We start from the raw sequence: 19036 nt of genomic DNA, 5'->3' as shown, positions 1-19036 counted from the left end.
ATGAGGTTAGAGGAGTGCGTGAACCTTTGCCTCATCTGGAAGAGTTGCTGTGCTCTTTTCTCAGCTTTCTCGCCCCCTACTACAATTGGTCTGAAGAAACACAAATTACTCCAACATTTAATGTCTCTATTTTTGTAAACCAGCCTCTGCAGTTCCTTGTGCCTAATTATTATCAGCCTTGCCTCTTAGTTCTTCTTCCATCAAATTTCACTTTAACCTTGTTAACATCAGAGTCTACTAAAATTATAGGAAGGAAGGAACTGCAGATGCTGGTTTACACCAAAGATAAACACAAAATGCTGGAGCAATTGAGCGGAACAGGCAGCATCTCTGGAGAGAAGGAAAGGGTGATGTTTCACTGTCCTGATTAATTTTATTGTGTGTATACCTCGTTGTCACCTTTCTCTCAGCCAACAATGAACCATTGTACATTTCCTCGAGTATTGTCTGCTTTGCTCTGTCCTATTCACACCTTACATTTTCTTTGTACCCTTCCATATCTTGAGTTTCCCTCTCCCCGGAATCTCAGTCTGAAGAAGGGTCTCGGCCCAAAACCTCACCCATTCCTTCTCTCCAGAGATCCGCTGAGTTATTCTTAATAAATTGTAATAAATGTAATTCAATTCAATTTCAATTTAAAATACTTTATTGGCATGATAAGATACATCATTATATTGCCAAAGTATAGAACATAACATACATATTTAAAATGCATGAATATAAAAACAAGTATACAATGCATGGGTCGATATGCCCCTGTGCATATATATATTATATATGTATATTCACGCAATACATTTATAGCCTTTTATCGATTGCTACTCGTTCTTGCAGTTGTAAACAGTACAGCAAGGTTAGCAGGTCGATATTAATTTCCTTAGTGTCAATTTATGTATGAGTGTATGTGTATATGTCGGTCATTCACTGTCTCTCAGGTTGTGGCATGCTGTTATGTATTGTGCGCCAAGATGTGCCGTATTTCCTTCTCCAAGGATTATTCTTAGTTTTGATATATCGTCTAGTTCTTTAAAATTTGGGGTCGCCAGACTGAGTTTTTCAAAATATATATTTCTTATTTTATCGAATTTTTTACATTAAGAAGAGGTGCACCTCTGTTTCAACCTCATCTGTCAAGCAGTGACCGCATATTCTATTTTCTCTTGGTTGCCAAGGTCTTCCTTTTTCAACTGCAAAATGGTGGTCACTTAACCTGTACTTGGTGAGGGTCTGTCTCTGCTTTATGTCTCTAACAGTTGAGAGATAGTCTGCCAATTTATAATCTCTTTTTAGGGCACAGTAGCACTCTAGTCTGCTTTGGCTTTTAGTTACTTTATCCCAATGTTCCAAATAGATTTCTTTGCATTGTTTAATAATTTGGTTCACTGTAACTGGTGATTGGAAAGCAGTGTTGATCTGAGAATGGTCAAGGTTTAACTGAGTAGGGGTAGTTAGTCTCAGTACCAACTGACACAGGGAGCTATTTTCTGAGTTCCCCTCTTGGGTTTGGAGGGCTTTGAACTGGAGGGTGTCTGGGGGACTAGATTTAAGGTGATTCCAAAAATTTAGTGCTCGTTTCTTTCAATGTAATTAACCCCCTGTGTCCATTCTCACCGTTTTCCTTGCACACGCTCTCTCCAAGGTGAAGACACATAAGATTGCAGATGCTGGAATCTTGAGCAAAACTCGAAGTGCCAGAGGAACTCAGCGGGAGGGAATGGGCAGGTGACGTTTTGGGTTGGAACCCTTCCCTAGGTATTTTGGATCTAGCCATTGTATTCGGAAAAATAATCTGTGCATGCACCGTTATATTTTTTGGGGCCTTCGTGGTTCCAATCTTTTGATCATTTTGAGATTATTTAGGTCCAAAATTGAAGTATTTGTGCCAACATTGAAGTTGGCTTGCCACAGTTTTTGGCTGCTTGCTTAATCTTTTAATACCTCAATGAATTACGTGTGCATTTATTTACACGTCTCTGCAGTGCCACCGAGCTTTCTGCTGTCTGCAAACTTGGGAATTGTGAGTTTCTATGTCATCATCTATGTGGTGAATAGTTGCATGCCAAGAAGGGAGCAAAGCAGAATAGTGGGAACTGTTATAGAGTCATAGAGTCATAGAGTCCTACAGCACAGAAAGAGGCCCTTCGGCCCATCGTGTCCGCGCCGCCCGTTACCAAACACAGTCTAATTTTAAACCCATTTTCCCGCATTTGGACCGTAGCCCTGAATGTTGTAGCATTTCAAGTGCCCATCCAAATGCATCTTAAACGTTGTGAGTGTTCCCGCCTCCACCACCACCCCAGGCAGTGAGTTCCAGACTCCAACCACCCTCTGGGTGAAAAAGTTCTTTCTCACATCCCCCCGAAACCTCCCTCCCCTTACCCTGTATCTATGTCCCCTCGTTGTTGAACCTTCCACCAGTGGAAGAAGTTCCCCGCCTTCTACCTTATCTATGCCCCTCATGATCTTGTACACCTCGATCATGTCCCCTCTCAGCCTTCTCTGCTCCAGGGAAAACAACCCCAGTCTGCCCAGTCTCTCCTCATAGCCGAGGCCCTTCATCCCTGGCAGCATCCTGGTGAATCTCCTCTGCACCCTCTCCAAAGCTATCACAACCTTTCTATAATGTGGTGACCAGAACTGTACACAATACTCCAGCTGTGGCCTCACCAGTGTTCTGTACAATTCCATCATTACCCCCCTACTTTTATATTCGATGCCCCAGCTAATGAAGGCCAGTAACCCATATGCCTTTTTAACCACCCTGTCCACCTGTCCTGCTGCCTTCAAGGACTTGTGTACCTGTACTCCAAGGTCCCTCTGTACCCCTGTCTTCCCTAGGGTCCTTCCATTCATGGTGTACTCCCTCTCCAAGTTATTTCTGCCAAAGTGCATCACCTCGCACTTTTCAGGATTAAATTCCATCTGCCACTGCTCCGCCCATCTGACCATCTCATCTATATCTTCCTGCAGCTTGCAGATCCCTTCCTCGCTATTCACCACCCCCCCTACCTTTGTGTCATCTGCAAACTTGCTGATCATGCCCTGTACGTTGACATCCAGATCATTTATGTAGATTACAAACAGTAAGGGACCCGACACCGATCCCTGCGGCACCCCACTGGACACCGGCCTCCAGTCACAGAAGCACCCTTCTACCATCACCCTCTGCCTTCTGTCACTAAGCCAGTTTTTTATCCATTTTGCCAAGGTGCCCTGGATCCCATGGGCTCTTACCTTCTTGACTAGTCTCCTGTGTGGGACCTTGTCAAAAGCCTTACTGAAATCCATGTATACCACATCCACTGCACTACCCCCATCTACCTCCTTGGTCACCCCTTCAAAAAATTCAATCAAGTTAGTCAGACACGACCTTCCCTTAACAAAGCCATGTTGACTATCCTTAATTAACCCTCGAACTTCCAAGTGAAGACTGATTCTGTCCCTCAGAATCTTTTCTAGCAGCTTCCCCCACCACCGATGTCAAACTCACCGGCCTGTAGTTCCCAGGTTTATCCCTACTGCCCTTTTTAAATAATGGCACCACATTGTTCTGGCCGGTTAGTCTGACTTCGGTGGTTGGTAAGATTTTAGAGTCCATTATAAAGGATGAGGTTCCGGAATACTTAGAGGTTCACAATAAAATAGGCCGAAGTCAGCATGGTTTTGTGAGGGGGTGGTCTTGCCTGACAAATTTGCTGGAATTTGGAAGTAGAAGTAAATAGCAGGACAGACAAAGGAGAGTCAGTAGATGTTGTACACCTAGATTTTCAGAAAGCCTTTGATAAGGTGCCACATGAGAGGCTGCTAAGGAAGATCAGACCCCATGGTATCAAAGGGCAGATAATAGTATGTATATCAGGTTGGCTGGATGGCAGAAGGCAAAGATTGGCAATAAAGGAGGCTTTTTCTGGTTGGCGGAGTTCCGCAGGGCTCGGTGCTGGGGCCGCTGCTCTTCATGATGTATATTAATGATTTGGATGAGGGCATTGAAGGCTTTGTGCCAAGTTTGCGGATGATACGAAAATAGGTGCAGGGTCAGGTATTGTAGAGAAAGCAGGGACTCTGCAGAAGGACTTAGATAGGTTGGGAGAGTGGGCAGAGACGTGGCAAATGGAACATAGTGTTGCAAAGTGTGGTAGTAGGAATAAAGGCGTAGACTATTTTCTACATGGGGAGAGAATCCAGAAATAGGAGGTGCAAAGGGACTTGGGAGTGTTGGTGCAGGATTCCCAAAAAGTTAAAATGCTTTCTTGCCCTCTCACTTATTTCGAGAGGGCTTGATACAAAAACGGGGATGTAATGTTAAGGCTCTATAAGGCGCTGGTCAGGCAGCAATTGGAGTATTGTGAGCAATTCTGGGCACCATATCTGAGGAAGGATGTGCTGGCTCTGGAGAGGGTCCAGATGAAGTTTACAAGAATGATCCCAGGAATGAGTAGGTTAACATATCACGAGCGTTTGACGGCACTGGGCCTGTACTCGCTGGAGTTTAGAAGAATGAGGGGGGACCTCATTGAAGCACACAGAACAGTGAAAGGTTTGGATCGCGTGCTTGTGGAGAGGATGTTTCCACTAGTGTGAGAGTCTAGGACTAGTGATCAAAGCCTCAGAATTAAAGGACATTCTTTTAGGAACGAGATGAGGAGGAATTTCTGTTGTCAGAGGGTGGTGAATCTGTGGAATTCTTTGCCATAGAAGGCTGTGGAGGCAAAGTCAGTGGATATATTTAAGGCAGAGATAGATAGATTCTTGATTAGTACGGGTGTCAGAGGTTATGGAGAGAAGGCAGAAGAATGGGGTTAGGAGGAAGAGATAGATCAGCCATGATTGAATGGTGGAGTAGACTTGATGGGCCGAATAGCCTAATTCTACTCCTATCCCTTATGATTTATGATCCGCAAAACAGGATTATTGCGTTCAGGAACAATCAATTTAATTAGGTCAGTAATTTTCAGTCTATTCCTTGAGATTCAAATTCAAGTGATATTATTAGATAGGGACTTTATCAAATGCTTCTGGTGCACATTTAAATGACTCCCGCAGACACTGGACTCGGAATGGATCGGGGGGGGGGGTTAACATCCCAGCCAATCTGGTCGTTCAATCCATTGAATATCTGTATTGCCATTCGTTTAGCTGCACTCCTGCTGAGTAATCGGGGTTGTGAGATGATTGCGCCTTAACTTTACGTTCCTCCTTCTGAGCCTGACGTCGGAAGCCGGCGTTTGGCTCGGCGCTGACAGAGAACAGTGTTACTTAGGACGAGAGAGGTTGCAGCATTTTGGGGATGAGCGTAAGAGACAATGTGGATTCTTTGCATCGCGTTGTTATTGAATTCGCACGTGGTTGAAGGTCAGTACTTTCATTACAAAAAATCCCAGACGGCTATTTTGTAATTAGCAATGACGGGTGATATATTCCTTTCCAGTCTCTCGAATATGCTGCTGCTCAGTGGGTTGAAATGAAACGCCAAGCGGAAGGTTATTGATTTTCATCCAACGCTACCCCTGCCAGCGCGCTGCGTGTAAACGCGTATCCCATTCAATATCTATTCTCTACCAAAAATGTGTTGGATTGCAACAATATTTCTAATAAGTCATTCAGCCTTATTGGAAAATGTTGCCATTCCAGGAGCCACTATTGACATAAGCACCAAGGCAAATTCCTTGTGTGCACACACACTTGGCTGATAAAATGTATTCAATTCAATATTCAGTTCAATCAGCTTTGAGCTGCTGGGCGCGCTTCGTGCATTCTGTATTACTACAGTCGTGTTTTTGTTGTTGTTTTATTTTGCAATGTTAAGCCTTGTAGATTAAGAGTGACCGAGACCTCGTTCCCCTGCCCCCTCTCCAGGTACGCGGCCACACTGTGATGTGGGGCAGTTTCAATGCAGGAACAGCCGGTGCATCTCGCTACTCTGGCGCTGCGATGGGGATGACGACTGCACGGACAACAGCGACGAGGACAACTGCCGTGAGTAGCAGCAGCTCGCACATTGCACGCTCTTCCCCAGCAGGGGACTCCAGCTTCCAGGCAGCATTTGCTGATGTTGCCGCCGCCGGATCATTAGCTGTAGCCTTGTGCTACGTGCTCGGCTCTCATGAGCAGAGACGTCTCTCGGCGGCATGTATTTGGGGGAAATAAGGCGACATCCATCGTTGGCTGGCTGCAAACAGGAGATGTGCCATGTGCCCGCCAGTCTCCAATAGGCACTAGCAGTGTAGACACGCCTCTACCTTGCAGCCAGCGAGGCGCAGTTCATTCATTAGTCCTAGGAAGAGTGTAGGAAGCAACTGCTGGTTTAAACCGAAGACAGACACCAAAAATGCTGGAGTAACTGCGGGTCAGGCAGCATCTCTGGAGAGAAGGAATAATGGGTGATGTTTCAGGTCGAGACCCTTCTTCAGACTTTATTTCACAAAATGCTGGAGTAACTCAGCAGGTCAGGCAGCATCTCAGGAGAGAAGGAATGGGATAGATGCTGCCTGACCTACTGAGTTACTCCAGCATTTTTGTGAAATAAATTCCTTCGATTTGTACCAGCATCTGCAGTTATTTTCTTACCCTTCTTCAGACTGGTCTCGAAGTCGGAAGAATAGTAATACCCAGCTGCAGGTGTTGCCTACATAAAATACAACAGGAACACATTCTCGGTTTGTAAAAAAAAATTACAATGGCTGTATTTTTTTTTCTGGAACAATAGCGTTTAATTTTAAACCTTTCTGCAGCATTCATCTACTCTTGCAAAAATACCATTCCAATTCCCATCCTCTGGCAGGAAGCCAGGGGCACTCCTGTGGTTGGTCTAGTTGTCCATGGGGCTGATTTGCTTAGACATAGAAACATAGAACGTTTTCCAATTCAAATATCATGTAAAATTGGATCATAAACAAATGCGAAGAGCGGCCCACATCTTTTGTTGCTATGTGTTTAATGTGGAAAAGTAGGAAGTATTTGAAGAGCACTTAGTGACAATGAAATTGAGTGTTGCATCATCAGGTGCTGAATCCAGGTACGAGTAAGCAATTTTGGGGTCTGCCTGGAAATTGCGATTGTTCATTATGACAAAAAATGTTATTTTGATACGGTGAGAGAAAGAATGAAGTCTGAAGAAGTGTCTCGACCCGAAACGTCACCCATTCCTTCTCTCCCGAGATGCTGCCTGACTTGCTGAGTTACTCCAGCATTTTGTGAAAGAATGAAGTAGTTCTTCACTCAAGCAAACCGTTGGAATTCTGTAGCCTGAAGGTTATATTTGATTGCTTTAGGATTGAGGCTGGAAAATTCTGTTTAAGGTGGAAGATCAGTCAGGTAGGAACTGCAGATGCTGGTATAAACCAAAGATAGACACAAGAAGCTGGAGTAACTCAGCGGGTCAGACAGTCTGAAGAAGGGTCTCGACTCGAAACGTCACCCATTCCTTCTCTCCGGAGATGCTGCCTGTCCTGCTGAGTTACTCCAGCTTTTTGTGTCTACCTTCAGTCAGGAGGGATGTTGAAAGTTGGGGCAGGCTGGTGGAGGGTGGGGTGGGTGGGTGGGGTGGGGGGGGGGGGGGGGGATGATCCTGCTGCTGTTATTTTGTGCTCTGAGGTTGCCAGAAGCGCGAACATGATTGGGGAGTATGATTGTGGCCAAGTATGTGATTGAAGGCCCAAGTATGATTGTGATTGCAGACCTGAGGGTGTTGAAATAAAAGAAGAGAGACACAAAAAGCTGGAGTAACTTAACGGGTCAGGCAGCATCACTGGAGAAAAGGAATAGGTGACGTTTCGGGTCAAGACCTTTCTTCAGAAAATGAACAACTTGAACACGAAAGTTTATGTTAAGTTGATCAGCGCAGACTCGGTGGGCCAAATGGCCTGTTTCCACTCTGCGTCTCTAGTCTAAAGTAAACCTTTATGGTATTGCAATTGTCTGAAGGCTTTATCCACTTTTAATTATTTAAATCTTAAATTACAATGTGTTAGTTTAGTTTGGAGATACAGCGTGGAAACAGGCCCATTGTTCCACCGAGTCTGCAGAGACCAGCATTAACACTATCCTACACACACTAGAGACAATTTACACATACACCTAGCCAATTAACCTACAAACCTGTACGTCTTTGGAGTGTGGGAGGAAACCGAAGATCTCGGAGAAAACCCATGGGGCGAACATACAGATGCCGTACAGACAGCACCCATAGTCAGGATCGAATCCGGGTCTCCGGCGCTGCAAACCCTGTAAGGCAGCAACTCTACCGCTGCACCACAATGCTGCCTGGGTTCAGGTAAATAGTTCCTTGAAGGTGGCATCACCGGTAGATGGGGTGGTCAAAAAGGCTTTTGGCACATTGGCCTTCATCAGTCAGAGTATTGAGTATAGAAGTTGGGAGGTCATGTTGCAGTTGTATAAGATGTTGGTGAGGCTACATTTAGAGTATTGTGTTCAGTCCTGGGCACCATGTTATAGGAAAGATGTTGTCAAGTTGGAAAGCGCAGAGAAGATTTACAAGGATGTTGCCAGGACTCCAGGGTCTGAGCTAGGAGGGGTTGGGCAGGGTGGGACTCTACTCCCTGGACTGCAGAAGGATAAAAGGTGTTCTTATGTGTGTAAAACCATGAGAGGAATAGATCGGGTAGACACACGGATCTCTTGCTCAGAGTAGCGGAATCGAGGACCAGAGGGTATATGTTTAAGGTGAAGGGAGAAAGATTTTATAGGAATCTGATGGGTAATGTTTTCACACAAAGGGTGGGGGGTGTGTGGAATGAGCTGCCGGAGGAGGTAGCTGAGGCTGGGACTATCCCAACATTTAAGAAACGGTTAGACAGGTACATGGATAGGACAGGTTCAGAGGGATATGGCCCAAATGCAAGCAAATGGGGCGAGTGTAGATGGAACATGTTGGTTGGTGTGGGCGAGTTGGGCCGAAGGGCTGGTTTCCACACTATATCACTCTATGACTCTAATGCAATATGTGTGAAGAGTGGCATAAAACAGGCCATTTGGCATAACTTGTCAATGTTAACATTTATACTCCTGTGACTTTTACTTTCTCATTCACGTGTATTCTGTTTCCGTTTTCTAATAATCTGTATCATTTGCTTCCACTACTCTGGTGGTTAAATTTAGGTTTAGGTTTATTATTATCACAGTCACCGTGGTACAGTGAATGGTTCCACATCTTGGAACTATTGAGTTTCCCTCTGTAGCCTTTGTTCAGGGAAAAGAAGCCCACCCTCTTTTCCTGATATATATAGCTTTGATGATTTTTTGGTATTAATCTTGTAAAACTTCTCCGCAGTGTCTTTATATGGTAACCAAAGCCGTGTGCAGTTCTCTAAGTGTGATCTACTCGAGGTAGATTTTGATGCAAATTTATTACAAATTTCCTGCTTTTCAATTTGTCGGGAATATAACCCAAGTGTTTAATTTTGGTTTTTTTTCTTTCTCTTTTGCTTCTGTTCATGTGAAATGCAACTTTTGGTGACTGCAATGTTCGTATTCCAAGATTTCTTGTTTCCTCAACCTCCTTGCAAATAGAAAATGATCTTGCTGCTTCCAAATAACAAATGACCTCTTTTTATACAAAATATACTCCATTGCATTTTGTTGTAGCAATTATTTGACTATTGTCCTTTTTTTCTCTCCCCCAAGGTCCTCCCTATAATTTGTTATAATCTCCTGCAGGGCAATTTTGTGTTGATGGTGATTTTGAGGTCTAAATAACTAAAGTAAATTTGCAAACATCAGGGCTTGGAGCACTGATCCTTGTGGAATGTGGAAGGTGGCGCAGCGGTAGAGTGCCTCACAGCGAAAGCAGCACTGGAGACCCTGGTTCGATCCCGACTACGGGTGCTGTCCTTACGGAGTTTGTACGTTCTCCCCATGACTTACCCCAAATTACAAAACGTGAGATATTCTGCAGGTCATTCAGTACCAGCGGGGACAGAAACAAAGTTAATGTTTAAGGTTATCAATTGTAGCTTACATCCTGAAGATAGAGATAGCACCAAGCTGGATTTGTCAAAAATCTGGTTTTATTTTAATCTACAAATGTTTTTTTGCCAAACCTTTGAGGGTTAATGAAAAATATTGTTCTGTTGTTAATAAGAAAAGTTAATGTCCATGTAACAAAAGATGACATTTTTTATACTCATTTTTGTATGAATTTGATAATATTCTCAAATGTGACTTATTGACGTTACTCTTGATTAGATTTTGACATGAACTTGGTTTACAGTTAATATATATAGATTCGTTAACTCCCAACCAAACCTTGATGTGCTGTTCTGAAAATTCAGATCGATACAAATCAAAGTCTAAAGAGAGACTGTTTCAGTAGTTGAAATCATTATAAAATAAGAATTGAATTTTGCAGATGCTATAAATACTGCAGCCCCAATGGAGAGGATATTAAATCTAATGGCATGGCTGCTAAATAAATGATCTTTTCTGGATGGTTTCGAGTCTCTTGTGACTCTATTGAGGTGACCTAAATTTAATACTTAAATCACTGCAATATTATCTCTAATTTTGAAATAAGTTTATTCTTCTAAAATTTGGTGCCGTATAACAGCGCTCTTTTTTAAAGTAATTTAATTGACGTCGGGTGAATGCAGTTTATTCCTGTGCATGCAAGCTAATTTGCACGTGCCAGTCTTATCCCTTCCTTTCCACACTGCGATTCCTCTTTTATTTTGACACGGTGCCCATCTCTGGTCCCTTCCAAAAGCAGCAGTGACTGATCCCTTCGCTTTCCACACTCCCCCCCATCACCTTGAACTCCCAGAGGCACAGCACATGAAGTCAACATCCAATGTGCTATAGGTGCTTTAAATGCCCAATCCACAGCCGCTGGATGGAAGGATTGCAAGAGGAGTTTGCGCCGTATACTGACATCCTGCTTGATGCTACCAAACAGAGCGCTGATTATCACTCATTCATTCCAGTTCGCATCCCACAGTTCCAACTCTTGCCGGTATATCACTCTCCTTTGCTTACAAAGGAATTCACTCGGGCTGTGCACTGCTGTAAATCTGATGCAAATTACCCTGCTCTGTGCTACAGCACTCTGAACTTGAGGACTGGAAAAATGAACACAAAAAAACAAGATTTTAGAAATGTAAATTGAAAACTCTGGGAACAGTCGGCAGCTTGGGAAGCATCAGTGGAAGTGATTTTGGGTCAGGCATGCTTTGTCTGGATTGTTGAAGCCAAGAGAGAGGGGGGGGGGAATTGAGAGAGAAAGAGAGACCACAGCTGCAGCAGGAAAACAGTGAGTTACCTGAAATTGTTGAATTAAATATTTTGTTGGGAAGACTGCAACGTTCCCTGATCGGAATGAGGTGCAGCTCCTCAGACTGGTGTCAGAACAGTGGCAGAATCCAGCCCACAGATTGGAGTGGGATTGAACATGAATATGATGAGCAATTGGGTGCTCATGTCCCTGCAGACTGAGCACTAGTGGTCTGCAAAGCTGTCACAGGATCTGCTTCTGTTTTCTCCATTGTGAGGAAGTCTACATTGTGGGCACTGAATGCATTGCACCAGATTTGAAGAGATACAAGTGAATTGCTGCTTCGTCTGCAAGAGCCGTTTGAGTTTCTTAATGTGGAAAGAGGTGGAAGGATGGATGCTGCATCTCTTGAGGTGGCCTGGGAAGGGGTGGAAATGGAAGAGAGGAGCAATCCTTGAATTCAGAAAGGAGCAGTCCCTTTGAAATGCTGGATGAGAAAGATGCCTGGTGGCATCGTCTAACGTAATTGCTTCCCTTTACATTCTCCAGCTATATCCTCCTTTGTTTTCTTTGTAAATTCCTTCATTAATCCATGAACAGCATGACTGCAACAGTTTGCCATTACAACAGTCTTGGCTTCAACCTGTTGGTGAGGTTCCTTTCATCCTATGCAATCTTCCAAATCCTTTTTCAATTCTAAACTAACCTTTTCCCTTTCCCTTTTCTGAAGAAGGATCTTTCACCTGAAATGTGTTTCATTCTGTCGATGTTGCCTGAACTGCTAAGTTTCCAGTATTTTCTATTTTTAGCTTGGTCTCTGGGTTGCCAAGAAAAAAAAGACCCTCGAACTGAAACGGCACCCATTCCCTCTCTCCAGAGATGCTGCCTGTCCCACTGAGTTACTCCAGCACTTTGTGTCTATCTTCGGTGTAAACCAGCAGTTTTTTCCTACATGTAAAGGCCATCCATTTTATCTAGAGATGCTGCCTGACCTGAGTTACTCCAGCACTTTGTGTCTGTCTTTGTTTCTGATCGTGACCTTTCTTCAGAAAAGGGAGAGAGCAGATTCCAGCAGGAGGTGGTGAGGGTGATTGGATGTGGGCAATCCAACAATATGTGCAGCTGTGCCTGACAGAGGTTTGCATTTGCAGTACTGGGCAGTGTAACCATAAGGCACATAATTACAAACTGAGAGCGCTTGACCCAAACAACCCAATATCCACACTCGTGGGCAGCCCCTCCAAACCAAACGGTAGAGTAATTTGTTGCGGTGTGAGTGTCAGCAGGGGGCAGAGATTCATGCCAGGCATCTGGCACATCAACAGGGAGGGCAGACTAATGGTGTGGGTCATGCATCTCCACATATGATGCTACAATGGAATCTGTTAGCATTCTTATCCTTGGGAAGGCATCCTGAGAGTTAGGTGGGATATGCGTTTAGTTTATTGTCAAGTGCACCGAGGAACAATGAAACTTTTTGTTGTGTGCTAACCAGTCAACGGAAAGACCGTACATGATTACAATCGAACCGTCCACAGTGTACAGATGTATGACAAAGGGAATAATGTTTAGTGCAAGGTAAAGTCTGATTAAAGATAGTCCGAGGGTCTTCAATGAAGTTGATAGTCGCTCAGGACAACTCTCAAGATGTTGGTAGGATGGTTCAGTTGCCTGATAACAATTGGAAAGAAACTGTCCCTGAATCTGTAAGTATGCGTTTTCACACTTCTGTACCTCTTGACTGGTGGGAGAGGGGAGACGAGGGAGTGACCGGGGGTGGGACATACCTTTGATTATGCTGGTGGTCTTGTCAAGGCAGTGTGAAGAGTAGATGGAGCCAATGGAAGGGAGATTGGTTTGGACTTCGTCCACTACTCTCTGCAATTCCTTTTGGTCTTGAATGGAGCAGTTCCCAAGCCACGCTGTGATGCGTCCTGAGAGAATGCTCTCTATGGCGTATCTGTAGAGCTTGGTGAGGGTTGTTGGGGACATGCCGAACTTCAGCCTTCTAAAGACATGCATTCAGCACTTGGATATAATAAGTGGTGACGTAGTTACTTCAAAAACTCAATTTGAATATTGCAAGACTTAGTTAAAGGCATTACCTCGGGAATGTTGCAAGATAAATCTTGACAAAGGTAATTATTTTTAGCTTTAACCTTGTGACTGTGCCGTCTCCATGCTCATCAGGTACAGGTGCCTGATTCAATACCCGAGAGAACCGTGTACCATTTCATTGAACTATTATTTTAACCTGGTTTGTTGAATGAGAACAAATACGTATTTAATTTTAATTGTTTGAAGCAATCGTGTGATATTAAGGTGGAACTGCGAGGAAATTGATTGTCTTCTTCTTGAGCAAATAATCAGTAGAAACCCTGAGATCTGGCACAGTTTTAACCCAGAGCACCCAATGGGAATAGTGAGTCATTGTGGTGTCTGATGTATTCCTGAAGTGTTCCTGCATCACCAGTTCTTAAGATAACGTTGAGACCATCCCTTGAAGAAGGGTCTCGACCCGAAACGTCACCCATTCCTTCTATCCAGAGACGCTCACTGTCCCGCAGAGTTACTCCAGCATGTGTCTATCTTCGGTGTAAACTGCATCTGCAGTTCCTTCCTAGACATTCGCTATGCAGGTTTCAAGGTCAGTCTATTGTCACATGTACCAATTAAGGTACAGTGAAATTCAAGTTACCAAATGGGGCCCAATAGAACTGTTTAGGCTAAGGATGTCATTTGTATCCCAATGTGTGCTTTGAAACTTGAACGTGTTTAGGCTGGCAACCTTCTGCAGCCTGTCAGCTGAGCACAGAAGCATCAGGCTTATTGGTTGGATTAGTCTTGAAGTACAGATCTCTTGCTTACTAAGTAACATTTGAACCAAGTCTGCCAGTCAAATAACTTTTATTTATCTGTTACACTTTAGAATATTCTGGGAAGTCTCCATCTTTCTTTCTCTCTGCTCATGATGTACTCTTCCTCCCCATCACATTTTGATTTTCTAAAGCAACTTTCCTTTTTTTGGCCAGAGCAATTGTGTTGTCTTCTGGTGAAAATAGAATTTCACTTCGCAATATACAGTTAATAAAACTGTGGCATAAAACTGTTTGCTCACGGCATGTTGGTCTTCATAACGAGAGGATTTGAGTATAGGAGTAAAGAGGTCCTTCTGCAGGTGTACAGGGCCCTGGTGAGACCGCACCTGGAGTATTGTGTGCAGTTTTGGTCTCCTTATTTGAGGAAGGACATCCTTGCTATTGAGGCAGTGCAGCGTCGGTTCACGAGGTTAATCCGCAAGATGGTGGGACTGTTATATGAGGAAAGATTGGGCTTGTATTCACTGGAGTTTAGAAGGATGAGAGGGGATCTTATAGAGACATATAAAATTATGAAAGAACTAGACAAGCTAGATGCAGGAAAAATGTTCCCAATATTGGGAAAGTACAGAAGTTGGCCACAGTCGAAGAATAAAGGGGAGGCCATTTAAAACTGAGGTGAGAAAACCTTTTCACCCAGAGAGTTGTAAATTTGTGGAATTCTCTGCCACAGAAGGCAGTGGAGGCCAACTCACTGGATGAAATTTAAAACAGCTAGATAGAACTCTTGGGGCTAGTGGAATCAAGGGATATGGGGAGAAGGCAGGCACAGGTTACTGATTGTGGATGATCAGCCTCACCAATCTGTACTTCAATGAATATTTGGGGTTACAGCAGTATCAACTGTTACGGTTTGTTTGATAGATGATTTGTAGTTATTAGGAACTAGAGGCCATTCTATAAACTGAGATAAATAATTTGCTGCCTGTCCCGCTGAGTTACTCCAGCATTTTGTGTCTACCTTCGATTTGAACCAGCATCTACAGTTATTTTGCTACACTTGCCGCTCCACTGTGAATTCTCCTCAAGGTATGTCTACTTTGACGACGTTCTCCTCTTCGAGAGTTTTAGCAACATGCTCTCTCACTGCTCCCCATGCTGCCTGACCCGCTGAGTTACTCCAGCATTTTGTGTCTGTCTCAACAGTTTGAAGTTATTAGCAGTGGATTATATTTGTTTTTGGTCAGGGAGTAACCTGCTGCCACAAATTAACAATTATCTTGCTGTTTTGTGTTAGTCACTTGAAGCTTTTAAAATAATTGACAACATGTTTCAGCACTATGGGGAAATGCATCATGTTTCACAATCTCTAGCATTAATATGGCTAGGGGAGTTTAATGTAACATATGAATGATGAGGAAGCAGGGTGGCTACCAGGGGACATATTTAAGTGGAGTAGATGGGTAAGACTTGTTGTTCAAAACAAACCAGGGAGAACCCAGCAAATATGGAGGTGGAGGGATTCATAACTTAAGTGATCGGAGCAGAATTAGGCCATTCAGTCCATGTCTACTCTACTATTCAATCATGGCTGATCTATCTACCCTCTCAATCCCATTCTCCTGCCTTGTCCCCATAACCCCTGATACCCGTACTAATCAAGAATCTATCTCTGCCTTAAAGATATCCATTGACTTGGCCTCCACAGCCTTCTGTGGCAATGAATTCCACAGATTCACCTCCCTCTGACAAGAGAAATTCCTCCTTATCACCTTCCTAAAGGAACATCCTTTTATTTTGAGGGTCCTAGACTCTCCCACCAATGGAAACATCCTCTCCACTTCCACTCTATCCAAGGCTTTCATTATTCAGTAAATTTCAATGAGGTCCCCCCTCATCCTTCTAAACTCCAGCTCGTAGAGGCCCAGCACCTCTATGATGTTTTGGGTTGAGACCTGGCACAACAAATGAGATAAGAGGCAAGATGGCCAGTGTGTAGAAGTGAGAGGGAAGGGTGAGGCTGTGGCTGGTAGGTGATAGGGTGGGGAGAGGAAGGTGGGAGAACTGAGACGGATGAGAGGTGGAAACATTATAAAAATGGCAGGTGGAGCTGGAAGGGGAAGAGTAGAGATGGAGGCTGGTTAATGATGTGGAATTAGTTAAAGGAGGAACTGTGGTATGATGCAACCAGTTGTACCCCTCCCAACCTTTCCGAATTTGGTGGAACATTTCCGTTTTCTTATTTCATTTCCCCCATTCCGATTTTGCCTCACATTTTTCCGCAAAACAGTCAATAATTGCAATTTTCAATTCGGCAGTTAGAGATCGCTAGGGTCGCTAAGTCTCCCCGAAAATGTGGCACCTTGGCTGGGCAAGGCAGCCAATCTCGACCTCATCGGGACTTCCATGGCCCATCGGTGGGTTGAATTTGCAATGTACAGCCGGGGCTCTGGAACTCCAGCGCAGCTGGAGCCAGCACATCTATCCCCATTGGCTGGCCGCATAAACCAGCAAAGCTCTGGAACAAATAGACAATAGGTGCAGGAGTAGGCCATTCGGCCCTTCCAGCCAGCACTGCCATTCAATGTGATCATGGCTTATTCACAATCAGTATCCCGTTCCTGCCTTCTCCCCATACCCCCTGACTCCGCTATCATTAAGAGCTCTATCTAGCTCTCTATTGAAAGCATCCAGAGAATTGACCTCCACTGCCTTCTAAAGCAGAGAATTCCACAGATTTACAACTCTCTGACTGAAAAAGTTTTTCCTCATCTCCGTTCTAAATGGCCTACCCCTTATTCTTAAACTGTGGCCCCGGTTCGGGACTCCCCCAACATCGGGAATATGTTTCCTGCCTCTAACGTGACCAATCCCTTAATCTTATGTTTCAATAAGATCCCCTCTCATCCTTCTGAATTCCAGTGTATACAAGCCTAGTCGCTCCAGTCTTTCAACATACGACAGTCCCGCCATTGTGGGAATTAACCTAGTGAACCTACGCTGTATTCCCTCAATAGCAAGAATGTCCTTCCTCAAATTTGGAGACCAAAACTGCACACAGTACTCTAGGTGCAGTCTCACTAGGGCCCTGTACAACTGCAGAAGGACCTCTTTGCTCCTATACTCAACTCCTCTTGTCATAAAGGCCAACATGCCATTAGCTCTTTTCGCTGTCCGCTGTACCTGCATGCTAACTTTAAGTGACTGATGAACAAGGACACTCGGATCTCTTTGTACTTCCCCATTTCCTAACTTGACACCATTCAGATAATAATCTGCCTTCCTGTTCTTGCCACCAAAGTGAATAACCACACATTTATCCACATTAAACTGCATCTGCCATGCATCTGCCCACTCACACAACCTGTCCAAGAGTGCCAGAAAATCAGTGGTGGAACTGTAATGAGTAAATATTAAATTTAAGTGCAAGATTATATAACTATATTAATTAATTAAGACGGGGTTAAAATATAAAACACAGCAGAAAAGCCAATTACCACCTTTTTGGGCTGATTATCAATTAACATGCGAATTTACTTCAACAAGTACTTCCGTCTGCTTAGTCGAGTCGCATGTATCAACTCTTTCTTCATAACTTAGTCATACATTTTATGACCATTGTCCTTTTATTCAATACCAAGAGAATTGGGATGTGTAAGGGAAAAGCAAAATAGAAAAAACAAAACAATTTGTTCTTTGTTGCACAAACTATCTCTGTTCAATGACCTTTCTATAAATAGCAGAATATACTCGTGATAGGCCTGACATTGTACATGTAGTCCAAGAACTACAGACTGGTGGAAATAAGTAGTTTTTCACACATGAATGTAGCCTAACTGGAATACACTGGAATTTAGAAGGATGAGAGGAGATCTTATCGAAACGTATAAGATTATTAAGGGGTTGGACATGTTAGAGGCAGGAAACATGTTCCCAATGTTGGGGGAGTCCAGAACAAGGGGCCATAGTTTAAGAATAAGGGGTAGGCCATTTAGAACTGAGACGAGGAAAAACTTTTTCAGTCAGAGTTGTGAATCTGTGGAATTCTCTGCCTCAGAAGGCAGTGGAGGCCAATTCTCTGAAAGCATTCAAGAGAGAGCTAGATAGAGCCCTTAAGGATAGCGGAGTCATGGGGGTATGGGGAGAAGGCAGGAACGGGGTACTGATTGAGAATGATCAGCCATGATCACATTGAATGGCGGTGCTGGCTCGAAGGGCCGAATGGCCTCCTCCTGCACCTATTGTCTATTGTAGCGCAACGCTTATGCGCATTTGGAGTGCATACCTTTTTGCATTACGTGCCACATAATGAATTTTGATGTAAAGTTCTGAATTTTGGACATCAAAATTATGAATTTGTAAAATCAAATGTTGGGAGGTCTGCAGTTAGGAAAGGTAAACTCCACCTGGCTTCATTTTCCCATCAAACCACAACCTCCCCTGCTGCCACCTATCACTTACCAGTGTAGGAAAAAAAACTGCAGATGCCGGTTAAAATCGAAAGTAGACACAAAATGCTGGAGTAACTCGGCAGGTCAGCTCTGAAGAAGGGTCTTGACCCGAAACGTCACCCATTCCTTCTCTCCCGAGATGCTGCCTGTCCAGCATTTTGTGTCTACATATCACTTACCAGCCTCTGTCCCGCCCTCCTGCCTCATCTGTACACTGGTTATCTCCGTCCTGATGCAGGGTTTTGATGCGAAACATCAACCATCCATTTGCCTCCACAGATGCTGCTTTACCCACTACGTTCTTCAGCATCTTATTTGTTGCTCCAGATTCTGGCATCTACTGTTTCAAATCTACATGGAGTTTTATGTGGGAATAAACAACACTGAATTTTTTTAATGAGGAGAGAGAGATTGTGAATTGTTGATATTCAAAGGGACCTGGGTATTCTTGTACATAGCACAAAAACGAACACGCTGATACAGCAAGCAATTAGGAAGATGAATGGTACATTATCTCTGTTACTCTTGTGTTAAAATCCTGG

The 19036-nt window shown here is 43.8% G+C and overlaps 1 protein-coding gene across 1 annotated transcript in view; it reads left to right on the top strand.

Moving 5' to 3' along the window:
* Nucleotides 1-5219: 5219 nt before the first annotated feature.
* The window catches only part of lrp8 (low density lipoprotein receptor-related protein 8, apolipoprotein e receptor), a 112503-nt gene continuing 98686 nt past the window's right edge, over nucleotides 5220-19036 (top strand). Inside the window, exons 1-2 of the mRNA XM_078407650.1 lie at nucleotides 5220-5352; nucleotides 5857-5976. Of these exons, the coding sequence (XP_078263776.1) occupies nucleotides 5304-5352; nucleotides 5857-5976 (169 nt within the window). The 5' untranslated portion in view covers nucleotides 5220-5303. The remainder of the gene's footprint in view (nucleotides 5353-5856; nucleotides 5977-19036) is intronic.

This window comes from Rhinoraja longicauda, chromosome 11, assembly GCF_053455715.1.
Source record: "Rhinoraja longicauda isolate Sanriku21f chromosome 11, sRhiLon1.1, whole genome shotgun sequence".
In the NCBI taxonomy this organism is placed as follows: Eukaryota; Metazoa; Chordata; class Chondrichthyes; order Rajiformes; family Arhynchobatidae; genus Rhinoraja; species Rhinoraja longicauda.
Note: the sequence above shows the minus strand (reverse complement) of the source record. Positions and strands in the feature narration are given on the sequence as shown.